Raw genomic sequence first — 13,848 nt, forward strand, 5'->3', positions numbered from 1 at the left:
ATGTTTAATGTTTTCAAAGATTTTTTTAATATTTTCGTTTATTGTTTACTAATTCGAATTGCGATAAATAGGCGCATACCAGAGTCTTTAAATTAAAAAACACACACACACTAATTTCAAGTTAAAATTTATTAAGTAATAAAATTTGTGAAATTGTTTTGGTTGTTTTATAAATAGAGTAAAAATATGAAGTGACACAATATCCAATTTTCCGTTCTAATCAATAGAGAAAACATGTTGGTCCGCTTTGTAAAAGGTAGCATATTACTTGATATAGTATGAGCAACTAACAAATAACTTAGTGTGGCTGGCTAGTGGCAAGGGCAGCTTTACAAAATACAGGATTTGGTCTTAAAAATCTGAAGTAAACTCATCAACAACTCAAAATTAATGTAAGAAGAACAAAGCCTTCTAACTTAGTAACAAACAGTCAAATTTACAAAGTGGGGAAGAGATACTGAGAGCAACATTTCAAACTCTGTTACTAACTTACTACTACTCACTCACTCACTGCAACTAAATCATCAAACCAGGCGAGATCAAAGCACCAGGCATTTTTATCCATTTGTTTCCGCGTTTGTGGACTCGCTATATTACATAACATCAAAGCTGCATTGTAGAAAGAAAGAAAGAAAAAAACTGTAAAAAGCTTACTCTTGATGATCATTGATGAAGTTGAATCATGATGACTGATTATGCGTTTCAGATATCAGCTTCAGGGTGGTAATACAGCATCTCATTCCACATCATCTCTCTGATCATTGGTTCCTCCATGCTCTCATCTATATCCAGAGCGATTGGAACATTAGCAGGCGGGTTGGATCCAGGATCAAACAGCCCCGCCATGTACGGGTGTAAGAGTGCATCTGTCACAGAGATTCTCTTCGTTGGATCAAACACAAGCATCCTCTGTAACAAATCTATAGCTAAAGGATTGGCTTGTGGATAAAGATTGGAGAGATGTGTTCCTCTTGAGAAAGGAAGAGACTTTATAAACCTTCGAGCTTTCGGGTTGTCTATAAACCGAATATCAGATTCTTGCTGGCTACCAACAACATTGATGATTAGCTTAAGCTGGTTGAGGCATTCTGTTCCCGGGAAGATCGGCTTCCTACCAAGAATCTCAGCGAATATGCAACCAACTGACCAAACATCAATGGAAGTTCCATAGTTATCACAGCAAAGAAGAAGCTCCGGTGCCCGGTACCAACGTGTAACCACGTACTCTGTCATGAACTGCTCATTGCCTTGGCTTGTTCTCGCTAACCCGAAATCACAAATCTTGAGATCACAATTAGCATTGACTAAGAGGTTCCCTGGCTTCAAGTCACGGTGAAGGATGTTTGCAGAGTGAAGATACTTCAATCCCCTTAGCAACTAAACATAACAAACAAAATGTCAATATTACAACCAACCGATAAAACTCAAAAATGTAGACTTACTAAGGAAGGACATACGACGTTACCTGAAACAAGAAGTACTTGCAGTGATCATCAGAGAGTGACTGAGAGGATTTGATAATCTGATGAAGATCAGTATCCATCAGCTCATAAACCAAATACACATCTTTAAAACTGGATCTAACAGCAGGCAACATAACATCTTTAAGAGCGATGACATTATCATGCCTGACATGCCTAAGAAGCTTAAGTTCCCTCAACGTCCTCAAAGCATCAACACGATTCTCAAAGACATTGTGAATCTTTTTAATAGCAACTCTCTCGTTAGTCTCTCGGTTGATGGAAGAACAAACCACACCATAAGCTCCTCTACCAATGGGTTTGATAGGAACATACTTAGTATCGATTTCGAACAACGTTTGCCACATAGAGTAGTAATGTTTCCCTTTCTGTTTAATCCCATTTGGTGGCTCAACCAACATCGCCATTTCTCTCTCTCTCTCTCTCTCTGCTAAACCAAAAAAAACCAAAACCAAAACCAAAACTTTTCAGTATATTTTTCCCCCAAATTGGCAAAATTCTGAAAAGGGGTTTATAGAAGATATTTATCGAAATTTCAGGGATTTTTGTGAAATCATTGAAGCTTTATTCTTCTTTACGTCTTCAAAAAAAGTGAAACTCCAACTATTTTTTTTTTTATATAATCCTTTTTCCTTTACTTAGCTATCAATCTTACTAGTCCCAATAAAAAAGCAAACTTTAAGCGTAATCATAATCAAAAAACTCAAAAAGAAAGCTAAATCAAACAGAGGAAGAGATGGAACATAACATACCCCAAAAAAACTGAAATTAAAGAAGCCAAATTCGTTGTTACTGTTGTTGAAGATGATCAGAGAAAGAGGAGAAGGGTATGATTGGATCTGAATTGAGATTGCTTCTTCATCATATAGCTTAAACCAGACAGAAGATATAAGAGAGAGAGAGAAGAGTTAGGAAGTGGTGAGACCCATACAGAGGAGGAATGGGAATGTTTAGGGAAGGAAGAAGAAGGAAAGAAGGAAGGAAGCAAAATACGTTTGGTTTGATGCAAGTCTTCTAATTACGAAAACGACATTCTTTTTTAGATAGATTAGATATTTTTTTTTTTTTGTGTGTGACAAAAAAACTTCAGTTACAAACTATCTTGAATGAAATATAAAAAATCTCAAAAGTCTTGCTGATATTTTTTATTTTCTTACAAATCAGGATTATTTATTACTATATTTGGTAATTGAATTTCGTAATTAATAGAAAAAATTTGAGTAAAGATTTAGTATTAAGTAGAATTATCTTGGTACATGCGTACACGAATACACACATATTGAGGGTTTAAATGGATCAAGTAACCGGCTAAGCACGTGGGTGCAGTGAAAGGTAACACGTGGCTAACGTTGATTTGGAGAGACTTCATCTTGTTGTTGTTGTCCGAACCGAAGTTTCCACTGAGAGCCGGTGAAGTTAAACCTAACTTTAAAGAGTGCGTCATTACAACTACTCTGGTTTGGTTTCAAGAAACCCTCTCTTTGAGAGGGAGCTTTTGTCGACGCAATTTTATGAAATAAAAAAATAAAGTGTGGCTGCTGGGATTCGAGCCCAGGTCTCCACGGCCACAACGTGGAATTCTTACCACTAAACTACAGCCACTTTTGTTGTTATTTTCACACCAATAACATATTTATATACATTATTATCACAAAAATGCAAAACATGTGATAATAAAAACAACAAATTGAAATGCAAACCTTAATTTTTGTTGTTGTTTACAGTATTTTTAACTTTATAATACTCTCTCCCTTTCAATATATTGGATGTTTTGAGGTTTATTTAGTGTTTCAAAATATAGGATGCTTCTTATCCCTATATAAAATTAATACTATTTTATTTTAAAAAAACGTTTTCTCATTAAAGTTTATTGTCTTGGTAATAGTTCTTCCCATCACTCCATCATTACTCCTCATTAGTAAAGCATTGAAAATCATCCATGGCTCTTCATTTGATAGATTTTTTCTGGTTTGTCCCAAATTTTATATATCTTCGTTTTTTGTTTTAAGAAAATATATAGATTTAAGAAAACAAATTAGATGTTAAATTGTATGAGTCACGACGTTAAACTATGTAACAACAAAATCGGAACTAATTTTAAAAGAGCCTAAATAACTGGAATATTAGAACAATTAGAAAACTATCCTCAAACAAAAATACGAGAACGTGACTAATTAAAAAGAACTAATAGAGAAAAATTAGGAACTAAAAAATTAATCAGTAACTAACTTCAGTTTATTATGCCAAAAAAAAATACGTGGAACAACTACAAAGTCTCCATTGCCATTGCTAAAAGTTTCTTCTGTTGGTGGGAATTGGTTTAAATCAAACAAAAAATCATTTTCATTGTTTAGTAATGACATACTCAAATCATAATTTAGAATTGTGAAATAAAAATTAGAAACTATTCTAATTTTGAAACTTAAATAAGCATAACAGATTCACAAAAAATTACATTGGCTCCAATGTAAAAATTTTGAATTTAAAGTTTAACAATAATTATGTAAAACGTTGGCTCTATTTTTTCAAGTATTCAGATTCACCAAAATTTTACTTTGCCTCCTCCATTGTGTAATGACGTTTAGTATTTTTTTTTATTGATTGTTTTTTTTGTTGCCTTTTTGGACAAAATGATTAGACATGTTTTGCCCACTTTAATTGCTTTTAACTGTTTTATTGAGTGTTTTAATTAAATAAGTATTTTTCTTAATCTGTGTGCTAAACTCAAAACATCCAATGTATTGAAACGAGGGAGTAAAAAACAATAAGAATATATGAAATATAAACTTTAATTTTTGGTTTCTGGTTTTAATTTCTAAGTTTTGGCCAATTGTTTTTTGGTTTTTCTCTTGTGAACTTTTTGTTTACCTTGTTTGAATATCAATATCCCTCTTTTGGAGCTTTTTTTTTTTTTTTTGCCGAAACACCTCAATTAACTTTCATATTAAAAAAAATTACATTAGTGTTAGATTGGATTTGACAAAACACAACATTGGGCTTTAATGGGCCTGCGAAAATGACATAAGGAGGAACAACGTGATCTATTTGGTACACTTAAATATCTACAAAGATATGGGAGAGTGGAGGTAGGTGAGAAAAGAGAAACAAAAGAGACTTCTAGAGAAAGAGAGAAACGTGAGAGTTTCAAGAGAGAGCTTTTCCTTCTTTGTTATCTTTGATTCTTGTATCTCCTTCCGTGTGTGCCAAAGTCTGTAAACCAAGAACAACATCACAAGTTAGTGGTGTGGTGTGTGTAACCTCTTTCATATAGTGGAGTTTGGGAGCAAGAGTTCTCCCCCGAGACGTAGCGGTTTGAGGCCGTGAACTCGGTGATCAAATTTTCCGTGTGTTGTTTCTTTTACAAGCAACCATATTCTTACTCTTTTCTCAACAAGTGGTATCAGAGCGCTAGGCTTGGTGTAAGGTTGCTAAAGAGGTTCTAGGGTTTCAGGGAGACTTACAAGATGAGTAACACTAGGGTGGAGGTGGACAGATTTGATGGCATAGGGGACTTCTCTTTGTGGAAGGTCAGGATGTTGGCTCACTTTGGTGTGCTAGGGCTAAAAGAGATCTTGAATGATGAGCAGCTGCTAAAAGACCCACCTACTACAGAAGCGGAAGCTACAACAGCTCAAAGAGACTCTCAAACGGGAACAAGCGGAGGTTCTGGGCAGTCTCCAAGTATTGATCCTGTAAAGTTTGAAAAATCAGAGAAGGCCAAAGATCTCATAGTACTAAACGTTGGAAATCAAGTACTAAGGAAGATCACACATTGTGAAACAGCAGCAGCCATGTGGTCTACTCTAAACAGGTTATATATGGAGACCTCTTTGCCTAATCGCATCTACTTACAGCTTAAGTTCTATACTTTTAAAATGACAGATTCTAAGAGTATAGATGAGAATGTGGATGACTTTCTTAAGCTGGTTGCGGATCTAAACAACATTGGAGTAGATGTGACAGAAGAAGTTCAGGCTATATTGTTGTTGAGTTCATTATCTGACAGGTATGATCAACTCAAAGAGACCCTGAAGTATGGCAGAGATATTTTGAGGTTGAATGATGTTATTGGGGCTGCAAAATCAAAGGAAAGAGAGCTTACAGAAAGTGGGAAGCTTCCAAGATAAGAGGCAGAAGGGTTGTATGTTGAGAGAAAAGGTAGGTCAGAGAACAGGTTCAACAACAACCAGGGGAGAGGAAGGTCTAGGAGCAGAGGCAGGTCAAGACCAAGGCACATCAAAACTGACACAAGCTGTTTCATTTGTGGTAAAGAAGGACACTGGAAAGAGAATGCCCTGAAAGGAAGAAACATGGAGAATCAGCTAACATTGAACTGAGCTTGTGCAGCCTTTGGTGTTAACAGTGAGCACTCAAGACTCTGGTAAGGAATGGGTTATGGACTCTGGTTGTACGCTCCACAGTACACCAGACAAAGAAGTCTTGTTTGACTTCAAGGAGTTCAGTGGAGGTAGAGTGCTACTGGCTGACAAAACTCATGGAGAAATCAAAGGAAGTGGGAAAATAAAAATTCAGAATCAAGATGGTTCTGTAGTGATACTCAAGGATGTAAAATACATTCCGGATGTGAGTAGGAATCTGATTTCTTATGGGATGTTAGAAAAATCAGGCTGCAGGTATAAGGGAAGTGATTTCATGGTTCACTTCTACAAGGATAATAAAAAGGTGATATCAGGAAAATATCACAAAGGGCTTTATTATCTTCAAGGCACAGTTGTTAAGGGTGAAGTAAATAAGTCACAGGCTGCAATCGGTGGAAAAGATATTGCTAAGGCTGAAGATGGAGTGAGAAAGAAGAAGTCAAAGAAGGTGACTTTCAGCGTGAATTTAATTCAGGGACCTACTCCAAATGGTTTTGAGAGAAGAGAATCATCAGCTACAAGTGGAGATTCATCCTCAACGGAAAAATCAGAAAGTTCAGATGAGGCTAAATCTGAGAAGAGTAAAGAAATTTTTGAGACCAGCCACGGTTGAGAGACCACAGTCTAGACCGGATGCACTGTGATAATAAAATGAAGGATGAAAGGGTTGTGGAGGATAAACCAGAAAGTGTCAATGGAGAAGCAGAGCTGTCAGAAATCAGTTTGGTTCAGGAGAGCTTAAGCGATAAAGTTGAAATGAGAGATTTGGGACAAGCTTCAAGGATTCAAGGAATGGACATCAAAAGAGATGGAGCAAAGGGAGGTCTAGCTCTCTCACAGGAAAGTCAGGAAAAGGAAGAGGCTTTCGGAATTTCTGAAGCTAAAACACAGTTCATCACAGGTTTGGTATCTAAAGGAGAGGCGGTCCTGAGCAAGATACTAACTACAATTCATACTACAGATTTTAAGACTCAAGCAGTACCTGGAGAGGAATTTCAAGTCTGCTATGATCTTATCAACATCGCCTGAAGGACAACACAGCTCCAGGTAACTCCACTATCGACATTGTAGGCTGGCAGGAAGAAAAGAAAAAAAAAGGGAAACAAGTCAGCATTGAAAAAAAAACAAAATATTATGTCGATAGAGTTAAGTGAGGAGGTTAAGGGAGTTACCTGTAGTTGTAGGCACCTGGAATTAATGTGAAGAGAATTAAATTCCAGGTAGAGCTGTTGAGAAAATTCAAGAAAAAGGACAGTTAGTTAAGTTCTTGAATTTTTTGTAAGTATCGAATCAGGAGAGAGTGATTCAGGATCAGAGAAGTTGGTAACCTGTGGAGAATCAGTTGTCGAGAGTTGGAGACTGATTCCAGGTGGAGGTTCTGTGATGAAAATTCAGGAAATCCAAGTTAAGATTTTGGTGGCTCAAAAGAAAAAAAAAAATAACTCCAGCAGCTAGAGATCGAAGGATGATTCATGGTCAAGAGGGAACCTGAAGTCATCAAGGAGAAAGAAGAACATGGGATGTTCAACAGAGGAGCTGCTGTGAGAGTAGACATGAAATTGAAGTTAGAGTTTCATGGAGTCTATGGAATTTGAGAGAGACGTAAGAAAAAAAAAAAAAGGTGACTCAGCTTGAGAAGGGTTACCGGGGATGTCTTAACAGGTGAAGGCGGCAATGCTCATTAAAGAAGCAGTCCTAGTGTTTGTGACATGATCTTGCAGGACATATTTGACAAAGGAAAAAGGTGGTTAGTCTCTAAAAAAGCTTGAAGATCATAAGTCATTGGATGAGCTGTCACAAAGGGCTGTGAAGGAACTACCTGAAAAAGGGTTGTGGAGCTGTGATAAGGGTGATTAGTTCCAGGTGGAGCAGCTTATGAAAGTTCCAAAGAGGACTTGGTAGAAAATCACATCAGACCATGAGGTTGGAGTAATTGGTCAAGCAGAGGTGATTCAAGGTCGTGATCCGTCGTGAAGGTTTCTGAAACTAGGCTTAAAGAAACAAGGTTTCAGGTGGAGTCGCAATTGACAGGCATGTTTAGTGTTTATGGTTAACATGTCCTAAATATCAACAAGTCCAGAGCAAAAGGTAAGAGATTGACGTCTTACCAGAAGGTGTTCATGTCTGAGCAGCTTATGTGGTCGTTGAGAGTGGAGATTCAACTGTTAACAGAGTAGATGAGTTAAATCTCTCGGTTAAAAACTGAATCACAAAAGGTTTGACAAAGAGATTCAGTGAAAAGTGATTACCTGTATCTCGACAGAGAAGCTGCGGAGTTCACCCGAGAAGCAGTGAGGCTCGTCGGAGCAGTTAATAGAGCCGATCACCTGAATTAGTTTCAGAAGTGGAAATTTTATAAGTTTCAAAATTCCTGAAAATTTCAGAAGATCCTAATCTCTAAGTGTCAAGAAGAGACAAGAGAGAGAGAGAGAATAGATGTACCTGGGATTTATAGAGGAGTATATGGCTGTAGAAGCTGGGAGACGTTTCGCCAAAGGAGATGAAGGACCTGTGTTCTTTGATCCATTGGAGGAGACTAAGGTGAGATATTTCTCGGAACATGTCGGGAATGATGGAGGAGAACACAGTCAGAGTTGTTTGCCGGAAAAGATGATGGTGAATGTTTCACGAACCAGCGAAGACAAGAGATGAAATGACACTTTGATTCACCGGAATTGGGAGACGCCGTGAAACAGGTGGAGTCTGAAGCGTGGTTTCGCCGGAGAACATGTGGGATTAGCCTCCAATTCTGGCTATATCATGGGAAAATAAAAGCTCCATCTTCTCCATGTCGATAACGATTGATCTCGGTAGGGAAAGGAGGAGAAGATGGCTGAGTGGTCTATTTGGTACACTTAAATATCTACAAAGATATGGGAGAGTGGAGGTAGGTGAGAAAAGAGAAACAAAAGAGACTTCTAGAGGAAGAGAAAAACGTGAGAGTTTCAAGAGAGAGCTTTTCCTTCTTTGTTGCCTTTGATTCTTGTATCTCCTTCCGTGTGTGCCAAAGTCTGTAAACCAAGAACAACATGACAAGTTAGTGGTGTGGTGTGTGTAACCTCTTTCATATAGTAGAGTTTGGGAGCAAGAGCTCTCCCCCAAGACGTAGCGGTTTGAGGCCGTGAACTCGGTGATCAAATTTTCTGTGTGTTGTTTCTTTTACAAGCAACCATATTCTTACTCTTTTCTCAACAATTAGAATTCTTACATCAACGTATAGAGTGTGCAAAAATTAGATGACAAAAAAAAAATGCACACTACTTAACCTTTGTATATAAAACTACATTAGAATTCTTATAAATTCGAGTAAACCTCGCATAATATGATGCGAGTAAAACCATCTAAGGAAGATATATATACAGAGACAAAACTAAATTTAATTCTTCCAAGAATCACTTAATTTTAGTATGACTGTAGAATTTTTTTAAGTCAATGATATGAGTGCACCAATCCACCATTTAGAACCGCTTACTCCTCTAGCGGCTTCTTCGTCCTCATGTTCTTCACTCACCAAGTGAACTGCGCAGAGATAAAAGCAAGCAAAACACCAGTTCAAATAACCATGACAAAATCCAATTAATGCTTGTAAGCACTACACACATGATTTATGTCTTCAATGGCCTTTAATTTTTCTTTTCTGAATAAGTGAAAGGTTCCGGGCCTAGACCCGTAATTTTTCTTAGGCCAGAGACCAAAACATTTTATATGGTCCCCTCTCAAGCATCACTCGGCAACCTTGAATTTGATCAACACGTACCAACTTCTTCTTCTTTTTCTTTCTCTCAATGTATGCCACTAGGTCCTCTTGTCGGCCAAGAGAATCATCCAGGGCCTGTGAAGATCCAAGAACTCTTAAATGGGAGAGATAGTGAAAGAAACATGGAATGCATAGTGAAAATGAGGAATTGATCAGAACAAATGAGTGATATTAAGTTTCCTTCTATGTTACCTTCTTGGTTGCAGAAAGCTCTTGTTCTAAGACATCGACTTGGCTAATAGCAGCATTAAGCATTTCTTCCTTCTCAGGAGGCATAGTTGCTGGCTGCGCACTCAAGATAGTGACTTTGTGCTCAAGCTCAGCCAGTCTTTTCATGAAGGCCATGAAATCTTCCCCTGATATGGTGGCTGTCGATTGCATTGAGCTCTTGTTCATCGACTTGTCATTGCAGTAAACTGGGGTCGAGTATAATGTAGACTCAGTCAGCTTCCTTGGAACGTTTTTAGTAACTCTTATCATGGTGAATACACCCATCATAAAAGCCATCACGCCAGTGAAAACAGGTGACCTCCCAATTTCATTTGTAGCTTTGCAAGCTTCTTGAATAGCGTAAACATCTCCTGTTCAATCATAGAGAAGTATTTAAATTCAAATCTTTTAACTAGGAGTAGTATTTGCGTCTTTAGTTGTGTTTTGCACAAGATCTACCTTTCGAGATGGAAAATTTGTGAGCTTCTGGTATGTTCCATGCTGGGTGAGCAACTACGACCTGAGATACAAGGGGACACATACGGAGAAAGTCAAAGAAACATTCAAATTCTTTGGACTTTGGACATATACGGACATATATATACAACATGTTTCAGGAAGTAGTGTCATTCTTACATTTTGACAGGGAGAGGAGAGCTGTGACTGGTCAGTTTCAAGAGCTTCCTCAGCTGCAGAGTCATTTCCCTGGGAAATGATATAACATGAATGAGTGACATTCAACTTGTTTCACAAGGAATTTACAGAAAATATTTGTTAAGAAAGATTATTGATGCATATAGATTAGCTCAAGGCAAGCAAGACCTTGGAGTGCACAATATCTTCCTCAAATGTAGTATTTTCTGCAGCATTTTCAGCTTGAGATCGCTTTGAACATTTGTGATCACCATTATTTACCCTCTGTAGGTCAATGGTGAGAATCAGCTTAGTTTTCATAGAGAAGGACCTAAACTAACTATGAGAGTTGTTGTTGCTATAGTAGATCAAAGAACTTGTAGAAAGCAGACCTTCATAATATCTGGATTGTTCCATGGACCTTTATCCGAGCGCATGCAACCTCCATTGTCAGCACAAATACAAGAACCTCCTAGACACTCGGGAAGTTCACTGATACAAGGAAAAATGATATGCATATTTATACACAGAGAAATACTATATATCTTTGGAGAGTTCATGCGGAATTTTTTTGTAAAGCTCACGTGGCATCAATTATCTCAAGCAACTTGCTTTGGTACTTGTTACCAAGAACCTGAATATTTTATAAGCTAAAGTAGTTAGAATATCTTTCACTAGAACATCTAGAAAAGGTAGCAAAGAGGTTTTAGATACTTGCATGGATCTTTGCTGTAGTCTTTGGGTCAAGGAAGGACTTAACCGTGCTCCACAACATCCTGAATCCTGAGCCAGCATTGATGATAAACATCCTGTTCAAGGTCTAAGCCGATGGCATGTAAATGAGAATAACAAATAATTCGAGTGACCAAGAATCAGACATAATAAGATGATATAAACTCACCTCCGGATAGTTGTCGCCATCGACCTTTTGAAGACGAGTAATCAAATCCCTTGCTGCCTTGTTGAAGTTTTTGAGCCCCTATTGTGACCACGGGAGTTTTAATGATGATGTTTGTATAATAGGTTGGTTTCGTAAAAAGTGATTTACACTATTTTTGGTCAATATTGGATAATAGTTTCTAACAATTATAAGATTGAATATGTCTTACGTACCACTCCTTGGACATCAAGAATTGTTGTACTTTGATCAATATGCTTCTTTGCTGCAATGGAGCATGCTGGGAACTTAACATTGAAAGTCCTCTCAAACTCCATCACATGGTAGTTTACATATCTATCCATAGTCGTAACTTGCATCAACTTGGTAGAGTCTACTTGACCTAGCCTCTCAATGTACACGGGTCGACCTTCCTTGTCGACTCCGTGGTGTCCATGAGGGTAGTATTTCAACACTTCATCTATTTCCTTAAATTCAAAATCCTAAGAGAAATACATACAAACAAAAACAGAATTATAAATTTTCAATCGCAATGCACATATCTTCAAGATTCCATAAAAGCTCCATAGTGTACAACTGTACATACCTCCATAATTGTGTCAGCACCAAACTCCTTCCTCCATAAGAGCATGTCAGACCACATTTGTTTAGTTTTCTCGAGATCAAATTTTCTGGCTTTCAAAAACCTACACATACAGAACTTTACAAGCTTAAGCCTAATTAGTTCATTGGCATGATCTATTATATGAACAGTTTAAGACAGCCAACTACCTGAGCATCATATGGTAATCATCATGTTTGTCCGGAAGCAGTTCATCGAGAATAAGCGCTTGGCGGAATGCATCAACCGCCTTTAACTCCTCAGCGTCATGCTCATCCTCGATGATCTCCACGGACATCACTTTGCTACTTCTTCTCTTCTTAGTCAAGGAACAGCTCAACTTGGAGCAACTCCTTTTTTTAAAAGAACACGCATTGGGTGTCTCCAGAACACATACGTCATTATCTAATTAAGTACAAGATCCATAAAAAAAAAACACACGTCATGAAAGGTAACAAAGAGAAGGATTCACAAAAGAAAAAAAAAATATATAATAATAATCAATGGTCAAAAAGAACAGAGATTTACCAACGGTGAGAGACATGTTATGTATTTAAGATAGGCGTGGATTTAGGCAGATACGGGCAGGCGAGAAGAGCACTCCAAAAAGAGTGATCTTATAATAACAAAACCAAAGTCTTATCCAAATGCCTGCAAAGATCACATCCCCAAATATCATAAGACTTAAAAATGACAGACTCAAAACACAGCCCAATCCAAAACACAATGTATGACTAAATCATCAACTGATTCGATCATTTTTCGAAAAGAAACACATGCATAATTAGAGCATTGGTGACGATGATGAATATGGAGGAACAAAAAAAACGAAAAAAAAAAACGATAAATTACCTCTGCAAAGAGGAAAATGAGAAATTGGTAAGAGATTAAAAGGAGATATGAAAAATGTCCAAAAATATCTATTAATCTTTTCTTTGAAAGCTACACCCCATGTTTTTGTGTTATCTCTCTTGACCAACCATTGATGATACTCTTCTCCATTTCTCTTTCTCTCTCTCTTTTGTTCTTTGTACATTCCCCATATAGAAACGGAAAGAAGAGAGATGACATGCATTTGTTGTTTCATAATTCTTGTACAGAAATATTTTATTCGAACCAAAATTTTATTAGAAGAATTAATTGTATAGAAACATATATTTAAATATTTTTTAAGATATTTTTTTTGTCAAGAACCACCAAATCAATCAGAGTAAAAATATAATTAGATTCCTAATGAGATGTATCTTATATAATATGAGAAGCTTTTTTCCTAACTTTGCATAACACGAAGACATTTGACAGCATATATTTTCGACACGGGTCCTTACTTCTCAATTATTAATATTTTTAATTTATTTTTTTCAAAAATACATACATTATTTTTCATATTCACTAAATTTAAATGATATTTCTGTACTAAAAATATATTGAAATTTATACAATGTCCTGTTAGCAATTATATATAGATATCATTGATCAATATTTTTATATAATTAACATAACATTATAATTTCTCGGTATCATTTATCAATATTTTATATAATTACCATAACATTATAATTTTGCAAATAAAAAATAATTAAATATTAATATCATAAATTTGGACAAAATAAATTTCCGATAATTAAAGATTTAAATATCATAATTTTGGAAAAATATAATGTGATGGTTATTAAATTCTTTAGTAATGTTAAAAAAAAAGTATAATATTTGTTTCACAGTTTTTGTGCCAAAAGATCAAATCACTTTTATTCTAAAATAATTTCAAAATATAAAACAATATGATATTTTATATTTCTTTAATAGTAATCATTTACACAATTTATTGCATATTAATTCTTTAAAATGTAACTCCCATGATGTTTGAAAAAAATTAAAAGCAAATCTTT

General features: G+C 36.3%; 2 protein-coding genes, 1 long non-coding RNA gene and 1 other non-coding gene across 6 annotated transcripts; all 4 read right to left on the reverse strand.

Annotated features, from left to right (window-relative positions):
* Positions 361 to 2,522, reverse strand: LOC104767173 (mitogen-activated protein kinase 7). Of its 2 annotated transcripts, none has more exons than XM_010491214.1 (3): positions 2,234 to 2,522; positions 1,466 to 1,911; positions 361 to 1,377 (listed from the first exon to the last, which is right to left on the reverse strand). In XM_010491214.1, exons 2-3 carry the CDS (start codon positions 1,886 to 1,888, stop codon positions 703 to 705), a joined length of 1,098 nt encoding a protein of 365 aa, XP_010489516.1. In that variant the 5' UTR covers positions 1,889 to 1,911; positions 2,234 to 2,522; the 3' UTR covers positions 361 to 702. The 2 variants fall into 2 exon arrangements, with proteins under 2 accessions (XP_010489516.1, XP_010489515.1); XM_010491213.2 differs by having other exon boundaries at positions 1,466 to 1,908; positions 2,234 to 2,521.
* TRNAH-GUG lies at positions 3,012 to 3,083 on the reverse strand. The gene has a single exon. It is a non-coding gene; the product is annotated as a tRNA-His (tRNA).
* On the reverse strand, positions 7,187 to 8,023 carry LOC104767174. Of its 2 annotated transcripts, none has more exons than XR_002036733.1 (5): positions 7,969 to 8,023; positions 7,680 to 7,846; positions 7,506 to 7,574; positions 7,349 to 7,399; positions 7,187 to 7,238 (listed from the first exon to the last, which is right to left on the reverse strand). It is a non-coding gene; the product is annotated as an uncharacterized LOC104767174 (long non-coding RNA). The 2 variants fall into 2 exon arrangements; XR_764199.2 differs by having other exon boundaries at positions 7,680 to 7,851; positions 7,969 to 8,018.
* On the reverse strand, positions 9,036 to 12,603 carry LOC104767175 (phosphatidylinositol/phosphatidylcholine transfer protein SFH10-like). Its single transcript, XM_019241126.1, has 13 exons — positions 12,488 to 12,603; positions 12,130 to 12,364; positions 11,945 to 12,044; positions 11,574 to 11,840; positions 11,362 to 11,439; positions 11,179 to 11,280; positions 11,045 to 11,094; positions 10,853 to 10,952; positions 10,650 to 10,745; positions 10,464 to 10,532; positions 10,287 to 10,347; positions 9,810 to 10,198; positions 9,036 to 9,692 (listed from the first exon to the last, which is right to left on the reverse strand). The coding sequence occupies exons 1-13, from the start codon at positions 12,501 to 12,503 to the stop codon at positions 9,540 to 9,542; spliced, it is 1,716 nt and encodes a 571-aa protein (XP_019096671.1). The 5' UTR covers positions 12,504 to 12,603; the 3' UTR covers positions 9,036 to 9,539.

Source organism: Camelina sativa, chromosome 19 (genome assembly GCF_000633955.1).
Source record: "Camelina sativa cultivar DH55 chromosome 19, Cs, whole genome shotgun sequence".
NCBI classification, from domain to species: domain Eukaryota; kingdom Viridiplantae; phylum Streptophyta; class Magnoliopsida; order Brassicales; family Brassicaceae; genus Camelina; species Camelina sativa.

Excerpts from the sequence above, each read along its gene's own strand:
- LOC104767173 (XM_010491214.1), bottom strand. The coding sequence starts at position 1,888 with ATGGCGATGTTGGTTGAGCCACCAAATGGGATTAAACAGAAAGGGAAA. Across the intron at positions 1,378-1,465 it reads GCAAGTACTTCTTGTTTCAG|TTGCTAAGGGGATTGAAGTA; the intron begins GTAACGTCGTAT and ends TGTTATGTTTAG.
- LOC104767175 (XM_019241126.1), bottom strand. Across the intron at positions 11,095-11,178 it reads AGACTACAGCAAAGATCCAT|GTTCTTGGTAACAAGTACCA; the intron begins GCAAGTATCTAA and ends TAAAATATTCAG. Across the intron at positions 10,953-11,044 it reads CTTGAGATAATTGATGCCAC|TGAACTTCCCGAGTGTCTAG; the intron begins GTGAGCTTTACA and ends TCCTTGTATCAG.